This window comes from Homalodisca vitripennis, chromosome 5, assembly GCF_021130785.1.
Source record: "Homalodisca vitripennis isolate AUS2020 chromosome 5, UT_GWSS_2.1, whole genome shotgun sequence".
NCBI lineage: Eukaryota > Metazoa > Arthropoda > Insecta > Hemiptera > Cicadellidae > Homalodisca > Homalodisca vitripennis.
In genome coordinates, this window is record NC_060211.1 from 183,778,263 (window position 1) to 183,799,728 (window position 21,466).

The 21,466-nt window shown below is 34.5% G+C and overlaps 2 protein-coding genes across 2 annotated transcripts in view; one reads left to right on the top strand and one right to left on the bottom strand.

The window, feature by feature from the left end:
- The window catches only part of LOC124363309 (rho GTPase-activating protein conundrum-like), a 118,476-nt gene extending 113,490 nt beyond the window's left edge, over window positions 1-4,986 (bottom strand). Inside the window, exon 1 of the mRNA XM_046818545.1 lies at window positions 4,538-4,986. The gene's annotated coding sequence lies outside the window, so the exon portion shown is untranslated. The remainder of the gene's footprint in view (window positions 1-4,537) is intronic.
- A 2,402-nt stretch (window positions 4,987-7,388) lies between these two features.
- Window positions 7,389-21,466, top strand: part of LOC124363310 (dolichyl-diphosphooligosaccharide--protein glycosyltransferase subunit 2) — a 32,193-nt gene continuing 18,115 nt past the window's right edge. The window contains exons 1-5 of the mRNA XM_046818547.1: window positions 7,389-7,566; window positions 16,851-17,059; window positions 19,173-19,292; window positions 19,961-20,115; window positions 21,212-21,351. Of these exons, the coding sequence (XP_046674503.1) occupies window positions 7,545-7,566; window positions 16,851-17,059; window positions 19,173-19,292; window positions 19,961-20,115; window positions 21,212-21,351 (646 nt within the window). The 5' untranslated portion in view covers window positions 7,389-7,544. The remainder of the gene's footprint in view (window positions 7,567-16,850; window positions 17,060-19,172; window positions 19,293-19,960; window positions 20,116-21,211; window positions 21,352-21,466) is intronic.

The following is a 21,466-nucleotide window of genomic DNA, read 5'->3' on the forward strand; positions in this document are numbered from 1 at the left end:
TAATCGAGTGCTGCAACAGTTTCAGCGAGGAAGCGTCTTTTATACTGAACTGGTACAGTAGAGTTTTAAGTGTTGATAAGATATAAACAAGAACACAATTAAGAGCTGTAAATGTTACACTAGTCACTGATGTATTAATTGAGTTATATACCACATCACAATATGACAAAAGAAGTTAATTACATAGGTGTGTAAACCTTTTTAGTAGAAACATAATCATAAGCCATAAAACACATTACTTGATCATGATTCATTAACATATTACAGACGCTTGGAAGGTGAAATTGAGCTGAACTCATCATTCGCATTAAACTAATCCCTCCCACCATATCTAAATTATGTGTAGGAATCCAGATTGCTATGCCGTGCTTTGGGTTCATCTCTAAAACGTCGTACTGGACTCAATTGTGCACCTGGAGACAATTAGAACACATCTCCATCTAGATTACACTTGATTTTGTAGTTTAGGTGTCTCTGATGTCGATCGATGCATGAGTTCATTTTGAGCTTCTTCGTCGCCGACTTGGACTTTTAGGTCTTTTCAGACATACGCGGGTCGCATATTCCAAGAGCTATCTATATCTGTGACGGCTCCAGATTTCAGACGCTGAACAAAGAGGAAGGTAAAATAGAGCTGAACTCAACATTCGCATTGAATCAATCCTTCTCACCATTGCTAGCTACGCCAGGCATTAGTCATAGTTACATAGACACATTTAAGAAAAAAACCTAACGAATATACTGAGTACATCTCGGCTTTTGCCTTTTTCACAGAAAAGGTCTCGGCTACAAACTTCATAAATATTGATTGATACTAAGATCAATATTGTTTTCGGATTGCTGACTCAAATTGCCTATTTAAATATTGATACTAAACCTCATCACTTGACATTTTTGTTTGGAATATTGCACATTATTGTTATCACAATAGACTAACGAATACTTTTTTTAAGATAACTGCCATAATAACCCAAGGTCATATTTAATTGACGTTCCTCATAAGTATTACAAAATTAAAATCCACTCCAAGAATGTAATAAAAGGATGTGTAATTAAAAATATACGAACTTTTAGTAAACCTTTCCCAAAACCTAAACCTTCATATCAATTAGTACTTCTAAAAAAATGTTAAACGTTAAACGAAGTAAGGAAACAAGCTTTATTTTAATAATATTATCACCTACTGAAAAGAAGCTATCTACTACATTCGATGTCTACCACGAATAAGTGCAACCAATAGTAGAACTCTTGAAAACCTTTCTTTTCGTCTCTCTGAAGAACCATTTCTTTTCTTCTGGAAATGAAATGACTCCAGAATCCAGCGCTGATGAACTCCAAAGCGGATTTCATGAAGACTACTGCTTGCTCCGTTTTCCGTAGCAGAGGTTGGCACTCCTGGTGGGGTGAACTTCGGCTGTTTCGGTGTGAGATGAGACGAGAAGATCGCTCTCCTCCACTCGCGCTCAGGACCTGTTCCTTCCTGACCGTTACCTGGCGTGACCTTGAACATGTATAATCTTCCCCCGCCCGCCAACCCGCATTCGCCCGCGGCGACTACAGACCGCCCGGCACTAACCTCCGGGTCCGCGGCCACCGCAGAGTCCATTCACATCCGCCCGACTGGTCTGCTGGATGCTGCAGCCCGAACCTCTGCGGTAGCGTATTCACCCATCGTAGCAGAACTGTGTAACCGACACTGTAAAGTCGCATTTCTCTCACCCGCGAATCTTGGTTATTGGTTTCAAACTGTACTGTACAACGGGATAGCAGAGTGAGGAGTTCAAGCAATTATTTTGGATAAAATTCTTTTACAGTTCAATTCAATTTCTGACCTTGTGATTTACAATTTCACGGAACTAAATTTCTTGCATGATGCTCTAATATCCTCCATGTCATCGGTTTTTGTGTTATAAATTAATTTGAAACCAACTTCTCCATGTCGCCTGTTCTTTATGCATACTAATCCAATACCAATCGTATCTCTTTCTTACTATCGTTGCTTGTCATCATTACGATTCCTCTGCCAAGGTCCTATTAATTTTACTGTTTCTTCAAACAGCAATGATATTAATGATACGCCACATTCACTAGAAATGAATGTGTACACCACCGGGAATCACCTCCACCTCGATTTTAACGCACATGCATTTTATAAAGTATCAATCTAAACATGCGAATTTGTCTCGGGAAGTTTGAAGAATGCCTTTCATCTACTATCGATGAGGAAACTTCAGCGACAGTCCTCTTGCCAAAGAATTGTAAATCTATGCGGGAGGTATGAATTCAGTGCTAGATGTGAATGTTGCGAACGGCGTGTGCGAACAACTGGGTACTTTGATATTATGGAGGCCACTCAGTCCCTATCTACTAGTTGTTATTACGCTGTATAAGTTGGTAAACACATACGTACACATTATAAATACATATAAAAGGTTAAAGTCAACCTTTACGAGCGCTCACGTGATCTCATTTTGAATGTAGGTACTATCTCGAGGGATGTTTTTCTTCTTTCGCCAGAAGTGCGAGGTACCGACTTCAGATCACGTTGGACGATCTGGCACGCGATCTTAGGTCGGGAAAGTACTGATCGGAAATGCCCCTGGCCATCAATGCAGGCTTCGGTGGAGCCTTCCCGTACTTCTCTCCAGATAGTACCCAACTTCAAGTTCAGATCACTTGAGCGCACGTAAAAGTTAACTTTAACTTTGGTACCTCCTACTAGTAACACATTTATGATGACCTAATCTAAACCTACTTATATCGCGTAATACAAGTACTAGATAGGGACATAATGCCCTGTGATAATACCAAAGTACCAACAACTAACTGCACAAGCCGTCCGAGCCATGTAAGATCACTGCCAAGGCTAGATCTGGGATAAGGGCTGTGACGGAAACGCTTCATCAGTCAATTGGGATTACACTTCGCATTACACGTATGACAGGCTTATTAATGATATTATCTTATCGATTCAAGTCTTAATCATGGCTGGCTTTTCTAAGAAATCAAATTCTTTACAGTTGCTATCTAACGAGATGGATTCATAGTACCATTTATTATTCTTAATTCATTGTCTACACTGCTATAGCTAAATAAAGCTTTCAATGACAGCACTCCTGGTTTGACAGTGAATAAATTCTGTGCCAATATAATTGATGAAAGCCATTATTCTCGTAATGCGTCCTAAAAGTAAAAAATAATCAACTCTCTAGTAATTAGGATAGAACAATTACTAAACTTTCAATTTCTTCTTGATATTTAATTTAACTTGCAAAAACTACATGTAAATAACTATGGACTTTCATGCTTTCGGTTCAAAACTGATATATATATATATATATATATATATATAATAAAACCTAAAATTGAGTATCATGGTATAAAGAAATATACAAATATGGATTCCACCTCCGCCAATGGAAGATTTTAACACTCTCAACGCTGTTTTGTGTATTGTACTTATATATGAAAAAATCATAAGCCATCAATTGGCTGAGCTTTAGCAAAGTCTATCACAAGTGGAGCTGGAAAAATTTCCTTTCCATCACTATACACGATATCTAAAGCGTACTAATCTATTGACTTCAGCACTAATTTCGGTAGTGGTGCATATCTCATTCCATGGAGTTGATTGTTAACAAATATGTTTACATTGGTCATAAACTGTGTGACACGCAAGAAAATAGCCACATAATGACACATCCTGCAGATTCCTCAATTTCAGTTCCTTTTTTTTTGTTTCCTTGGTATTAGAAATATAAGGTAGTCGAATAGTAAATCAAAACTCCTTGCTATTCATTTTATGCATTAATATATTAAACAGTCACAAAAGCAAGTAAAATTATTGAATAAATAATTTAAAATACCATGATATTCTCAGTTGCGATTAGTAATGCAACAACACACGAATGTGCGCACTCTCTGACACCTTGAATATTCCTCAACATCAAAATCCTCTCAGACATTTTCGCTCATAGATTCTATATTAAATTCATAATACAAGCTTATTGTATTTCTAATTTTTCATGTTAACTAAAAACAAAAATTCATGGAAACCAGTAAAACAACACGAAAGATCACAAAATACTCTATAATAGGGATAGGTTTAAATCTGCTAAACTACGATTGAATATATATGTCTGTTAACTCTAATTGTTCAAAGTCAACTAAAAGTATAACAATGGTGTGTGAAAAAGGTAAGTATTCAGACACATAACAAAAAATACATTAAAAAGCCCACCTGAGTGTTAAAGAAAAGAGGGAATTCCCACTTGACATAGATCTCACTGAGAATATACAGATAAGTTAATTTATTTTATTTATACATTTATTAATTATGCTATAATAAATATGCTAATGTATAGGCTAAATTATAGTGAAATATCAAGTAGACTTTATTATTTTATTATTCAAAATTACTATTATTTATAATCACACACAAACAAACAACTGCAAGTAAGGGAATCCTCATGACTATTTTCTGTCTTAGATATGCAAGTTAATCTCAGATATTGAAAATAAAACATTTTTTACCTACCTGTATAATTATTTGTTTCAGTTGCTTGGCAGGAGACAGGTTGGCTGGCTTATCGTACTTTTCCTTAAACTATGTGAAACCTTTTAAAGTGTACACTGCCTTGACACAAGCACAAACAATTGTTATTAAAACAAAAGAAACGAACAATGAAATTAGACAACTAGGGTAAATGACTTATAGGAAATAATTGATATTAAAATAATTTTAAATCGTTACCAACAACGGTTTATTATAACATGTAGAAACTCAAAAACCCGTTTTATCAAATGTAAACAAGTCTATAGACACGATAACTTCCTTTGACACAATCACAGGCGAACAACCTAACCTACAATCTTAGCAACAAAACTGTACTGACCGATACGATACTGTCAGACTGACTGTCGAGTGTCGACTGACAAAGCGACTGAATAAGATTAGGATTGGATTGGACCAACACCGAACTAAACCCTGCACAGTGCAACTAACCTCTATGGCGAGTATGGACTATGACCGACTGAACGAGTCTTACTGTGGTAATGAGAGAATCGAGTCTGAGAATCGATTCTTTCTATTATGAATCGATTCCATAAATCGTCTGAATCTCTTCACTGGTTTTGTCGGTTCTTAAAAATACTAGATCTAAAATACAGCTATAGACATTTGAATTGTGGTTTCATTTTAATTGATCACTCTAAAAAATGTATTCTTTTTTAATTCTATATATACTTAAGGTAAACAAATTCCTGTATTTTTTAATTTGACGTCGAGAAAAATAGAATCGATTCTACAGCTACCTCCGTTTTAAATATTGTCTCTAAGTGTTGCTTAAGAATTCTTATCGATAGTACGAAATTATATTTTAGTTTGTTATAAACACGATATGCAAAAGAAACACTACAAGATAAATTTAAATAAAATTCAAAGTTTTCAGGTATTTTCAGTGACGTAAATGCAAGTTGTATCGTAAAATTATAATTAATTTTATGTAACAAAATATAAAGGCTACATCATTATAACATGTATAATGGTATTTTAGAAATTTAAATCATATTCTGGGGGAAAATACGCATTATTTATTAACTAAAAGATTATTCTTTGTTTGGTAAAGTATAATCTAAAATGGTTTTTCTCAGAAAATAGCATGAAACTATGGAAATTCTAATGAATCTTGCAGAGATTTGTTTCTTTCAATCTTGATTGACCAACGATATGAATCGATTCATGCGTCCGATTACTTATTTAATCATTCTTAAAATCATTTAATCGAAAAGAATCGATTTTTGTTCAACTCGACTATCGCATTGCTAACCGAAATGACAAGAAAGGTAAACAAGAGTTTAACACCCAACTATGGCTGAAAAATTATCGACATTCATTGAACTACTTTATTGCCTGGTAAGTGGCCACGTGGGATTCTCTCTTTTTTCAGTAACGAATAACAGAGGATTTATAGTTTTAAACAGTATAAATTATAACACATGAAATCTTCGCCACTATTCCCTACAGAACAACGTGTGAACTAATATTATTTCCATACTTCATAAAATTATTTGAACCAAATTTATGGACATCACTACAATTTCGAAAATTCTTTTTTAATGCATTCTATAATTGATATTTAGGACAATTTTAAGATGCATTGTTTTTAGTCCTAATATGGAGGAAAAGAATCATCTAAATAAGGAAAGAATGACTCTCCAAATATGATAAGATCCTTTTAATGTTTAACTTTTAAATTACAAAGGTCTAAGTCCGTCCGATTATAGGTAGGCATATGTTAAGTATATCTGCAATTTTCATTTCATTGTCTTTGACTGTGCCAGATCTGGCGCTCAGTTCTGCAGATGAACGATAATCCATCAAAATAATATTATTAAGTAAAGACTCATAATTTCGGAGGATCTGGTCATGAACGGCTTCAGTAATTAGTGTGGGCTGTGATTATCCGCCCTGCTCGCTACGAACGAAAAACTCCGTTGAGATAATATTAGTGAGCATAATTCAAGATTCCAGAGGTTTGATCATGAATGATTAAGATACTGAGAATGTTGAGAATTTTAAATTCAAAGTTAAATAATAAGAGGCTCGTTCCTTTGTTATTTGGAAAATCATCCTCCTCATATACAGACGATGAGAAATATGAAAACGTTTCCGCCGAAAACAAAATACCGATATTTGTTTCTTAAAATTGTTCTTAGAATGTGTTTAAAGAATTTTTTAAATCAGCGTCGTAGTCGGTAAATTTACTGTTATTTGCCAAAAATGTCTTCAAACTGTCCACAAGAAACGATCTAAAATAAAAATAGCATGTACTTGAATGTCAAGTTCAAAAGTTGATATGCATAACGGAGGTTTTGTGTTTGTTAATACCACTATACTATGTATGTACAGAAGTAAATATTTTATTGTTCAGTTTTATTTTCACACATTCAGCAACAAATATTAGCAATTGTAACTTTTAAGGTTTTACTTAAAAATTCTTCAAAATTGTATTTCTTTGATTTTTATATAATCTTGATAGTAACATCGCTCATACCGTTTAACTTTCATGTGACATTTGTTTATTCAGTGTTCACTTTTCTTAAAACTAATCTTTTGACTATAAAATGCAATTAAAACTTTATTAAAACATCTCAGACAACATCTCCACTAGGGTACTAGACCATATAGTAAAATTATGACTTAAACTAAGAACATATTTGAACACAATATTGGCACTGAATTAAATAGCAATACTTTTACAGTTACAGTTTTACAGTACTTTTTATAGTTATGATAGTAATAGGCAATGTTTAAATCCAAGTATAGGAAAATGCTGTTTGGAGCTGTCTTGTTGGAGGTATCTGATTGGTCTAGTATGGAGTGTTGGATTGGTCCAGCTGTCTTAGTGTGTGTGAAAATTGTCTGCCACCGGTTACATTTACTAATGTTGTGAATGTTTTATCTATCTATTATCGTAATTTAAGAACTTTGCTGTTGTGTTTGTGTGGTGGAGATTAATGTGACTTGGTTATAATTTAAAACAATGTTTTTGTGTATTAATGCAAGTAAGTAAAATCTTTTAGCTTGTGAGTTATATGATTACCGGTCAACCTAACCTAGTGTTAAATGAGCATTTTCTTATACCATGTAATAGGCTACACCTAGAGGTCTATTATTATATTATAAAATTATGTTTCTCTTTTAACCCTTTGCACTCGAGAGTAAAATTTTTGGTCACTACCAAAAACTCGGGCCTCTATTCAACAAGTACTGGCGAAAACCTCGGAGCCCTTTTTATCAATTTTGTAAAGGTTTTGTTAAAAAGTTGTAACTTTTTTATTTTAACAGATAGAGTTATAATTTTGGTTTTGTTTTATTTCTCATAAAATTCTATATTGTAAAAAATATATATTTGTAATTACCTTATTTTAAATACCTTTTTCACTTATAAAAAAAAATGTTTTTTGTAAAAATTTTTACAAAAATTAACTTTTAGCTGTTATAACTTACCTGAAAACAATTGCATTGACATTATATAAAACTATTATTATTTCTAGGTTCCTTACACAACTGTAAACATGCACATAAAATTTCATAAAATTACCTCTATAAACAAAAATGTTGTAGGCAGTTTTGTAATTTTCCGACAATTTCCCCAAAGGGTAGGGTCCAATAAGCGGACCCGGTTTTTTATATCGAAATTGGCAAAACGATATTACTTAATCATAACCATCGATATAATCAATCGATACTGATGAATTATTTTTAACAACTTAAATAATCGGTACTTTGGGATTATACCGGACCACACCAGTATGAAGAACACAAAAATAGAAATTTATAGAAACAAACATGATAGAACGAAAAAACAACTCTTCAATTACAAAATTACAAACTTACAAGCATTTCCAGGTATTGTGATCGGTATTGTTGTCGCTGTTATCTTATCTTTCTCGAGAATCCTGATTACGGCAGGCCGCGCGGCATCACGTGATTTGCACGGTACATAATTGCCTTTCCATTTCAATTCAATTTATATTTCTGATTAGCCCCTCTAGAATTTGATATTTTACTGATAGGTACTATCTCGAGGGATGTTTTTTTTTCGTCGACATCAGCGCGGGGCAGCACCGAAGGTGCTGTCGAAGCCCGCGCTGATGGCCGGAGGCACTCGCATTTTGGGTGGCGGAATGTGATCAAGAATAAAAACAAGTTTTGAGTGTTTTTTTAATAAAGAGTTTAGTTTGGTAAATGTTTGTTTTTGTTAAATTTTTGTGTTTGGAGAAATGTAGAGGTAAAACACGAAAGTACAAACAAAGCGATGCACCAGCTGAACGGGCGGCGAGGCTCTGCAATCACGTTATCTACTAGACGCTCGACTTTGGACCTCTGTATGAGGATGGGGAGGGGTTTGCGATTAAGACAATTTCCTGTTTTATACTGACGAAATAGTCTTCTACGCTAATCTAGTAATCAGTAGAAGCAAAATGTTAAATAACGATTCATGTCTGGGTGTGGTCGGTATAATCCCAAAGTACCAAATAATCTATATGAACAGCTGTAAACACTTTCAAATAATACAATTAAGGTAATATTTTAAATTTCACATAAGTAACATTGTGTATTAAAATGGCCGTCAATCTTAGGAAGCTTCACGAAATTGCTTTTAAAAGACGATAAAACATGTTTTTTATGGCTTCAGGATGTTGGCGTTAGTACCTAAGAAACCCATTATGTGATATTTGTGGAAAGGTAACAAATGTAACTGTCAGAGGAGCTAACATGGTCGTCTTCAGATACAAAAAAGAAGGTAATGGTGGACACAACTTTATTAAAAACGTTTTTCGTTCTGTTTCATTTAGTTAAAGTTATGAGTTCCCTGATTTTTCGTTATGTTCATTTATTATTGTTATCATTAAATTCACATTTTAATTTAAAACATATGATTGTTATTACTTTTATATCGATTGATAGTCTATGATTCGATATGCAAATATTAGGTATCGATGATTATATTCTTCGATATAAAAAAACCGGGTCCGCTTATTGGACCCTACCCTCCCCAAATAGTGAGTTATTTGTCAAATTGACTGAATATTTACTTTTTTATGCCCGTAATACCGGTACTTTGGGATTATACCGACCGCACCAGTATGAAGAACACAAAAATATAAATTTATAGATAAACAAAACATTCGATAAACACAAAAAAAAACAACTCTTTAATTACAAAATTACAAACTTACAACGATTATCAATGGGGTCAGATTCCGTTATATGCCCCCAACGCTTAAACCTTTTTCAATGAACTTAGAACGTTATAAAACGATGTAGTTGAGTAACAGAAACTAACATTCCATCAATCAACAAGCATTTCCAGCATATTGTGATCAGTATTTTTGTCGCTGTTATCTTATCTTTCTCGAGAATCCCGATTACGGCAGGCAGGCGCGCGGCATCACATGATTATTTAAGTTTTTTGCACGGTACATTAATTACCTTTCCCATTACAATTCAATTTATATTTCTGATCAGCCCTCTAGAATTTGATATTTTACTGATAGGTACTATCTCGAGGGATGTTTTTCTTTCATTGACATCAGCGCGCTGATAGCCGGAGGCACTCGTATTTTGGGGTGGCAGAGTGTGATCAAGAATTAAAAACAAGTTTTGTGTGTTTTTTTCAATAAAGAGTTTAGTGTTTGTTTGGTAATGTTTGTTTTTGTTGAATTTTTTGTGTTTGGAGAAATGTAGGGGTAAAACACGGAAGTACAACAAAGCGACGCACCAGCCTGAACGGTGCGGCTAGACTCTGCAATCACGTTATCTACTAGACCGCTCGACTTTGACCTCTGTCTGAGGATGGGGAGGGGTTTGCGATAAGACAATTCCTGTTTTTATATTTGACGAAATATTGTTCTACGCGAATCTAGTAATCAGTAGAAGCAAAAATATCAAATAACGATTCATGTCTGGGTGTGGGTAGGTATAATCCCAAAGTACCGTAATACCTCCCTCACTTTCACTTTAGGTATCGTCAGATGATTCCGAATCTGATAATGTTACTGACAAAAAATATCACTCAGATCGTCAACATAACCTTATTGACTGAAATAACTTATCACACTAAAACAAAACAAATGAAGAGATCAGCTGTTGAAGTTGTAATCAAATCAGCTGACGAAAATGGTGAAGTTGACAAACCTCTACAACACAATGTAAAAACTGCAAAATCACCGCTATAGAGTATAAAGGTTTACTACGTTTTTACATCCAACAACTATCCAGCTTGCGTATATCGTAAATTTACGGCATTTGGATCATTTATAAAGCCAGTATAAAGGATTTACCAAACGTCTGACATTTCGGACGTCCGAAGTTTTGGCCTAAACAGCAAACGTCCGAGGTTTTGGCCAAAACAACGATGTCCGATATTTCGGACGTCTGAGTGCAAAGGGTTAATGTTTTGAAAATTTGTGTACTCCTTTCAAAATTTTTCTAGATTGTATACACTGGCCTAATAAATTAAGTTAAAAAAAATATAAGTTAAAGAGAAACTTAGTAATTTTTTTTTTTAAACTTGCCATAGATTTCCATCCATAGGGGAGAACAAGTACCCGGACCTAGTTCCGGACTAAATCCTAACCTAGTTCATCAATTAATTCATACAAAATATATATTAATTTAATAATGGAACGATAAATACTACAAATACAGATTTTAAATGAACAAAGATGAATATAGTCATCGATACCTAATATTCGCATCTCAAATCCTATTAGACTATCAATTGATATAAAAGTACCTATAGTCCTCAATAACAATCATATGTTTTAAATTAAAATATGAATTTAATATTTACAGTGATCAAACAAATTATTATAACCAAAATTAGGAAAACTGAAGACGACCATATTTACTCATCTCACAGTTACAGTTGTTGGTAATTCTGAGCAAGTACTTGGTCAACCCCTAAACTTTTTCATGTTTTACTACGATAATCTAGAGATGTACGAGGGCAAATCAAATATAAACGGTAATTTTGCTCTTGACTGTACCAAACACGTTCAGACGTGATGCGGCTGTGGGCGATTGTCGTTTTGATTAATAGGAGTGGGGGGAACTGCTTGCTTCACACTAGCGTTGTGTTCTGCCTTCAGTACAGCCATGACCGAGCGAGAGGTACAATCCATCTGTTGCGCAACGCATCGTCATAAAATTTTTAACAAATGAAGGTGTTAAGCCTTCGGAAATTTTTACTCGTTTGCAGGCACAGTTTGGGGACCCACGTCTCAAAAAATCTTCACCTTCTTCTTGAAATCGTTGCAGAAGTCTCCCAGCAATCTCCGACCTGACCTGTTTCTGATTTCCGGTCAACAACCTCGGAACCCAGCGAGCACTAATTTTTCTGAAGCCAAGGTGGTCTGTGATTGCAGACTGAACACTCCCGTAGCTGATACCAATTTCCGACGAGATTTCTTGAACAGTTAACCGGCGATCACCTTCAATAAGCTGTTGAACCGCACTAATGTTGTCATCTGTAAGACTTGACCTTGGGCGTCGACTGTGACTTTCGTTTTCAACACGTTCTCGGCCATCCCTAAATTCTCTGGCCCACGTATACACTCGATTTTGAGACAGAGTAGTGTCCCCAAACTGTGCCTGCAAACGAGTAAATATTTCCGAAGGCTTAACACCTTCATTTGTTAAAAATTTTACGACGATGCGTTGCGCAACAGATGGATGTACCTCTCGCTCGGTCATGGCTGTACTGAAGGCAGAACACAACGCTAGTGTGAAGCAAGCAGTTCCCCCCACTCCTATTAAGCAAAACTACAATCGCCCACAGCCGCATCACGTCTGAACGTGTTTTGGTACAGTCAAGAGCAAAATTACCGTTTATATTTGATTTGCCCTCGTATGTGAAATTAAAAAAACATAATTTAGGCCCCGGAAAGTTAACGTAAATGAAAAATAATACTGAAATGAGCAGAATTTTGATCCAATGAACAATGTTTTTCTTAAATTTCGAGCTACAAATTAATTAGTTGTTATCGAGTTGAGACAAGTGCCTCCGGCCATCATCACAGGCAGCACCTTGCCCCGCACTGATGTCAACAAAAGAAAAACATCCCTCTAGATAGTACCTATCAGTAAAATATCAAATTCTAGAGGGCAAACTTTGGTGCGTTGCAAAACGCCGTGTGTTCGTACAAAAAACGTTTTAACTTTTCCTGATCTTCGCTTGAAACCGTGAAACTAAGTAATGTGTTCTCATGCCCATCACATAAAAAAGGATTATCGGAGGAACCACTAGCCATAACGGTACTGTCACAACTGGCCTTCCGCGCGTCTCCCACAAGCCACTGTTATCGTGTGGACTTTGAACCTTCGTATTGCTCGGCAACCTGTAGGACGGCCTTACGGGGCTTGAATTATATGTTTCTTGCTTTCTGAGAACATCCTTATAACCGTAGTAAAATATGAAAAAGTTTGGGGTTGACCAAGTAATTGCTCAGAATTACCCAGTTGTTTCTTTCCCACAAATTTCACATAATGGGTTTTTCGGATCTGGGCCGCAAGTACAGATGAAGGAACACGTCGAAGCCACGAAAAAGCAACGTCGTGTACATAGTTCTCTAAAATTGACTGCTATTTTTAATAATCAGAATTACTTACTGTATGTAAAATTATCCTACGTGTATTATTTTAAAGTGTTTACAGCTGTTGATATAGATTATTTAAGTTAATAGTTCAAAATAAGGTACTTTGGGATTATACCGACCAAACCAGTATGAAGAACACAAAAATAGAAATTTATAGAAACAAACATGATAGAACGAAAAAAAACAACTCTTTAATTACAAAATTACAAACTTACAAGCATTTCCAGGTATTGTGATCGGTATTGTTCTCACTGTTATCTTATCTTTCTCGAGAATCCTGATTACGGCAGGCCGCGCGGCATCACATGATTTGCACGGTACATAATTGCCTTTCCATTACAATTCAATTTATATTTCTGATCAGCCCCTCTAGAATTTGATATTTTACTGATAGGTACTATCTCGAGGGATGTTTTTCTTTTGTCGACATCAGCGTGCTGATAGCCGGAGGCACTCGCATTTTGGGTGGCGGAATGTGATCAAGAATAAAAACAAGTTTTGAGTGTTTTTTTCAATAAAGAGTTTAGTTTTAGTTTAATAATGTTTGTTTTTGTTGAATTTTTGTGTTTGGAGAAATGTAGAGGTAAAACACGGAAGTACAACAAAGCGACGCACCAGCTGAACGGGCGGCGAGACTCTGCAATCACGTTATCTACTAGACACTCGACTTTGATCTCTGTCTGAGGATGGGGAGGGGTTTGAGATAAGACAATTCCTGTTTTATACTGACGAAATATATCTTCTACGCTAATCTAGTAATCAGTAGAAGCATAATATCAAATAACGATTCATGTCTGGGTGTGGTCGGTATAATCCCAAAGTACCCAAAATAATTAATCAGTATCGATTGATTATATCGATGGTTATGATTAAGTAATATTGTTTGCCAATTTCGATATAAAAAACCGGGTCCGCTTATCGTACCCTACCCCTACTATATTATATTCCTACCCTCAAACGGATTTTGCTAATACTTTCTATGCACATTCAATACATAATCTACTATATTATATTACTACCTTATGTCAGGCATCAAGCACTTAGTCACATTTTTACTATATTATCAAGTTCTAGCAGTCGTATGATAAGTTAATAATTATAAATTTGGAAGATGTAAATGATTGGCTATAGACGGACAGTAGCATTGGTTTGATAACCAATATAGAAATAGTATCTACAGCTTGTTCTTCAACGGTAACAGAGGACAGTAAAAACAATTCTGATAATCAAGAACCAAAACAAACCATGATTCATCCTGATGTCATGGCACAGCTAGACAGACAGATGGGTTATTATGAGTGATAATCTGATACTTTAGAGTGGAAACGATGGCTATGGGCTATGTCATGTTTGCATGATCGCACTTCTCAGAAGCTGTGTACGGCTAAAGTATAGTAAGCGCCCACCACCACAATTGATGAAGCTACCATATTATTGATTACAAATATCTTAACTATCGAATACAAAAATGTTCTTAATATAGTTATTTTAAATTAATTATTACCAGCTCTTTTTCATGTATTGAATAACAATATTGTTCCAAAATTAATTCAAGGAAAGTAAAATCATTTGTTTGGTATTTGAGTTATGGCCGCAAGTACAGATGAAGGAATTTAGCTGTGATCGCAGAACCCAAATATTACTCTTTCAACAAATAAACGCTACCTATCTGTGTGGCAGGTTGCATTTACGTGCTAGCCACTGAGATGAAGGTGCAATAATCTTTCTAACACTAGTTTAAACTCACGATTTGGATTTGCCGATTAGTATAAAATAAGTTATTTTTTAAAAACACGTTAAACGAGACTATAAATATTTAATTTGAAAAAAATACTATATGTCCTATTATTGCTTCTATTTGAATTTTTCTTAATTATTTAATTTTTTGTGAATTCAATAATATTTAGTTAATTACAATACTGGAATAAATACAATTTTATAATAATAAGTGTAACGTACAAGGATTGTTTTTTCATTGGAGTTCTTTAATCCCACACAAATGGTCCTCTTGTGGGCCACTGTCACTGCTGTCTGTATCCGAGCTATGTTCAACTGATATAATAAAGGATTCTATAATATTGTTAATCTGGGGTTCTGCGGCTGCAAAGTAGTGTCTTAATGCTCTGAAATATGTTATCCTTTTCTCTCCAATTTCTGGTGTTTCAATTAATAAATTCCTCTTGTTTACTGTTATCGCCGATTAAACCTCAGGTTCTTTAATATCCACCTCAAACTTTTCTCACAGCCCTGGAAGTTTATTTTTTCCCTTAGCGCCTCCCTCAATAGTTTTGCAGTCGTTATCCAATATTTTACAATGTGAAAATGTATACTAGCCTTCTCACTACACACTTATTGAGTCATCTAAATAAGTAACTGTTCTACGTCGTCAGCTTTTGTGTGTAGTAAAAACTTGCCTGGCACTGATTACTAAACTTCAATTTTTAAGCTCACTTTTATTTGAGTCGCAACTCGATCTGATACACCAGTTGCAGGAGCAGTTCTTTGACGAGCCTTCGACAATGGAATATTGGTTTGACGGTCTGTCTCTTCCTTCATAAATTTATAAACATTACTCACGATTTCGGGAATTATTCTACCTTTGAATTTTGACTTTAACTCATCGGACATTATCAGTAAAAACAAAGCTCCAGCAACCACCACACTCAGCACCGTCACAAAACAGACTGATTTTTGTAGCGAGTGAAATGAGTTTTTTGCGTCAGTACGATTTAGAGAAAAAGGGCTGTCGTCGATGAGTCATAGGAAATGTTTAAGGGACGCAGCGCATAATGCTACCCCGCCACCCCTCCTGCCTATCATCGCACACTCAAGGCCACGCATGCAAGTAAAGTCCTTGAACTGTACAATGGCGGTGTACATGTGTTATTCGTGACCTAAACTATCAGACACGTTTATCCTTCAAAATAATAAAAGTAATTCAATGTTAACTTACACTGTTCTGTTTGTTACATTTTATAAATACACATAGCTTAGATAGTTTCATATGTATCATTAAATCATTACTTTTTTAGATGTAACAGTTGAACTATACTGTAATTTGAAATTAGACATGAATATCGATAATTTGAAAGTGGTGGTGGCCACTTCTGTACTGTACCACAGTGTACAAACAAGAGATGTACTGGGTTTTAAATATCAACAGCAAACAACATTTCTTTTTATTTGTTTTCCGATATAGTTAATCTGTGTAAAACATAATAATAGATTGGCTCTCACCTATATATTTGTATATATTTGTAAAAGCCTTATATTTTAAACAACTCTTGACTACGCACAGACTATGCTCTCAATTATTGTAACACCACTTCCTTCTAATAAAATAGTATTGTCAATAATGTTAATTCGTATTTTATAGTATTATTTACTTTTTTATATATTATTTTGTTTGATACTTTGGTATATCCGGAGGCCACTATTTTAGTAAGAGTTTTTTTTTACTAAAAAAAAGAGAAAAAATGGGACTTTAAAAGACTACATTATTAGAAAGAACAGACAATATTAATTTAACTAACTGTGAAAATTACTTGTCATTGTGACTATTGATTCTTGTTTCCTACCTTCCAAAAGGAAACAAGAATCAAGAAGGGATGTCGACGAGTAGTAGACTATACCAATCACAATTACCTATTCATTATTTTTTATCATTGCTTTTTTACCCAAAGGTGCTGCTTTTCTGCTGATTCTGCTGAGCCTGTCAGGATTCAGTGATGGAGCCACAACTACAACTTCCTTCCTCTCGTCTTCGGAGAAGAGTCGGCTTCATGACGTGTTCAGAAGTGCTCTCGATCCATTCTCTGACCTTGGCGCTGCATACTACGCAGTGTTCGGCTTGAAGTTACAAGGGGCTTCAGTTCCCCAGAATGACAACACTGTAAAGATTGTTATCATCACTCATGCTTATTTTTTTTCTATGTATGCATGTTTAGAATATAAATCCAGTTGAATCTTTTGCGCTACCTCATCATTGGCTGAATTACAATATTAATTGTCTGAATTTTTATAATTAGCGTATTCAACTGTATTGATATTCTGGTAGTTTTATTCAAAGTAGATGTACATTTTTAATCATAACCTATATATTCTTAAACGTATTTTGTGCTATTTACTATTTAAGCTCTCAGGTAAATTAATGAATCAGTTAAGCTAGTCATATGATTCTCAGAAACTACATTTTTTATATAAAAAAATTAAAACAATGGAATAATCTAAATCTTGAAAAGTACATTCTTAAGCTGTTTATCTGTGTTCTCACCATTTCCATTAAAGCACGTATATTGTGCTTAAGTTTTTCAGTACTTTTCTTGTGCTTTTTTCTCTCTTTCTCAAATTTGATTTTAACGGAGATGCATTCCACTGTAAAGCCCCATTCGATCAACTGCCTTTGTTTCACAAATGATGTGCTTAACCCAAGTCTCTTCTGCAGTTAACACTTTGTACCCTGGGCTCTTAATACATGTTTCGGCGTGGCTCCCTGGGGTTTTATGATGCTTTTAAAAAATTCTGTGTTATTACAGTAATTATGTTATAAACTCATACTATATATCTTTTTAAAGATAGAGATACATACTTTTTTTAAATGTATACAAATATAAAGTTTATTTTCAAAATAAAATTATTACATAATATTGAATGTTATGCAAAAAATACAAAAAAAGTTTTTGCTACATAGCTTGTTAGTTCAGGTAATTCACCTTAGAGTGGTAATTTGTAAAGCACAATGGTCTGAATCAAATACAGGATCTCACAAATTTTTGTTTAGATCATTCATAAAATCAATATTTGGTCCCAAGTGTGTATCAAAATCATCGTCACTTTCCGACTCGCAGTCAAACAAAAGATCGCGAATTGCATCACTTTTGATTTCATCACCCATATTATTTAAACTCGAAAATAATAAGTAAATAATATAAAATAAAATCAACGGAAAGTCGAGAAAAGAGAACAAAGCAAGTATAAATACAAAACAAAACACACGGATAACCTCACATTGCTTACATTTGCCTTTACTTCATTTAGTAAGAAACTAAAGTTCTGATTATTTACAAACAGTTAAATTCACATTTATAATACATTATAATAACATTTGCTTCAGTATTTGTCGGCAAGATTTGTAGAAAACTTAGTAAGACATCACTAAGACTCACAACAACACACAACGTGAAACACTACAAAGCAAACTGACAGTACCGACGATCAGCCGCGGCGCCTACGATCAGCTGTCTAGACTGGCTTGTAGTACCACGATAAATATACGTATTTCATTACTAAAACGTGACCGAGGGATCTCAAAACCAACAAATACGAACTTAGACAACCAATGAACATAATCAAAATGTTTGAATCGAAAAATAAGATGACTGAGCTAAATAATACAATTAAATAACACGACCCGAGCTATACTCGGGCGCCGGTAGCAGGCGCTGTCGACGCGGCCCGACCTATACTCGGACTCAGGGTACAAAGTGTTAAGAAGCAATCAATAACTTTGTTATCTTTGAGGAAGATCAATGTTGTCGAGGCCAGTCTCTGTTTGCCAGGAACCACCTAGCACAAAATTTGTGGTAACTAAGCTCTTCAACGAAAATCAAATCTAAGAACACTTGTGGTTGGATTAAAAGTGGAAAAAATATTGCAGTGCAAATTTGAATACACCATAGAGAGCAAGGCACAATTTGCATACTGTGACAGCTGAATGTTTACCGAGTATACGAACGTTTAGATACTGAAATGGTGGTTCTACACCCATCCTGCACTGTGATAGGTTAGCCTAAAATAAGTAAAAGTTAAGAAACCAAATGACTTTCTGAAGCCTTCACATTTACACTTATTGTTAGGTATTTAGAATAAATATGATAAATCTACATGTTATAAAAATTATTTTAATTGCTTCATCATCATACCAATATTGTGCAAAATGGTGTTTTAATAACATATTTTGCATAAACACTGTACACCCCTTATAATCCAATATTGTTCTGTTCCAGTTTTGTCAGTCCATACTTGAAAAAATGAAAAAAGACAATTACGAGTCTGTATTCTACTCATCTGGATTATGGAAAGGTACAGGTTGCAAAGGACAACTGGACAACAAGGCACACATTCGGGTAAGGTTACATACAACTCGGTTTTATTTATTATTTTTTTCTCATCAAACCATTTCAACTGGTATTGTGTAAAATAGTAGCTTTGGCTTTGCATCAACAATCTCTGGCTTTGAGACTGCAGTGTATCAACGACACAGACTTTAAATTAGCATTTCAAGAATGTCTGAGATGTGACGGCCATTAGAGGATATACCATATCTGTAATTACTTCTGAATTAGTGCACAACTCACTTTAAATGTGAATGCATAGTTTGAGATGATTATGTTAAGTGACAGTCTCTAATTGCACTAAAATACTACATTGTTTTCAAGTGTGATTGCACTAAAATGTGTCAGATTCTCATTACAAAGAGGGAAGTAGCTTACTATTTATTCTTTAATCAGATATTAGGCTTGTTTTATAAACATGATAAATCATGTTGATTCTTGGTTATCATGCCTGCATTGATAGTCGTGTGTCATAATGTATCTGATACTATCGAAATGTTCAAATTTCTGTCTTCTTAGTAACTTTGTATTAAAAAAGTTATCTGTGTTGCCTATTTTAAATGGGCTGAGATGTTGTGTGTAGGAACAAACATATTGCTCAGCAATACATTCCGGCTTAAAACATTGAAAGACATTAACGGCAAGTTAATTAGTGAATTGTTACTTTGATGTATTTGCAGCAACTGGTGGAAGACTTGAAGCAGGATAAGCTGAGTGTGGTGGACATGTATTACGCTGTCAAGAGTGTTGTGGACTTTGGGGAAAAACTGGCAAACACACCTCAGATCATGAAGAACCTGCAGGCTGCACTCAAGAAAGACGATAGCATCTCAAGGTATGGTGTGGAGTTCCTAAAATTGTAGAGCCACATCTGGTCTTTTTGGACATAATCTAATGTAAATGTTCTGTTTTTTTTTTTTAGGTTAACAACTATTTTTTTTATTTTTACTAAGATTATAAAAAGTTACAGTTAATTTACTATGGTTTTAGTTATGAAAAAAACAACTTATCATGCATTTTTAAAAGTCACATTTCAATGGATATACCTGTTGTATAGAACCGCATGTATTTAAAGATCTCTTGTAAAAAAAATAGACTGCAAAGCTAAATTTTAAAAACAGGTTATAAAGAATTTTTAAATATATTGCAATTATTTTAATTTATAGCTAAAGTACATTTTGTAGGCTAAAAGCAAAACTGCTATTAAATTTAAGATGCCAGAAGCTTAGATATGATTTGCAGAATAGTTTAGTTTCAAATCATTATCTTTAACATAAATTATTAAATATAACTCACATGCAATACAGTATGGTTAGAATTAAAGTAGTAAATACACTGAAAAAAGTGATTATTATGGTGTAGTAAACACAGTGAACCATATATTTTGATTTTGTAATAATTTACAACTCCCATATTCTTAAACTATGCACTGCCCACTTTATGGAATATCCACATCAGACCATTCAATAAACGTGACATACAAAAACCATTGGATAGTATAATCTTCAATGAGTCTGAAAATACTCTAAATTAATACTATTCTTGGAGTCAGAAAAAAAGACTAAATTCTCTGCAGTTGATCAGATAGTAAGTAAAGCATGAACTGTAACACTAAGTAGTAGAAAATTTGGTACATTTTTAGAGTGATTAATCTGTTATTTGATTATGTCAAGCAAAACGTCATCTAATATTTAGTGATAAGTAAATTAATGATTATTAGAGAAATATTATTAGTTGGTTGGTTAATTTAATAATGTCCCAATTAGAGTTAGTCCATTTAATTAAAAAAAAGAAAATCTTCAGTAGACTTTTACTATAATCCTGTACTTTAATATAAAGTTTGTAAGTAATCATACTATGAATTCCAAGTTTATTAAATTTAAAAAATGCGTAGTAAACATTTTGTTTGTAGTTCTCTGTTTCATTTGTAGCCTTGGCCATGCATTCCACATCGCAGCCGTGGTGGGTGGTGACGTGACACCAATCTTCAACCGCATTGAAGACGCAGTAGTCCAGGCTGACGAGGTGGACGGCAAGTTTCTGCAGTTTGAAGGAGGCCTCAGTATCACTGGTGAGCAACTCCTATCTCAGCTGTTGTCAAGTTTAAGTTATGAATCTATACTGTAGTCTGACTGACGAGGTGGACGGCAAGTTTCTGCAGTTTGAAGGAGGCCTCAGTATCACTG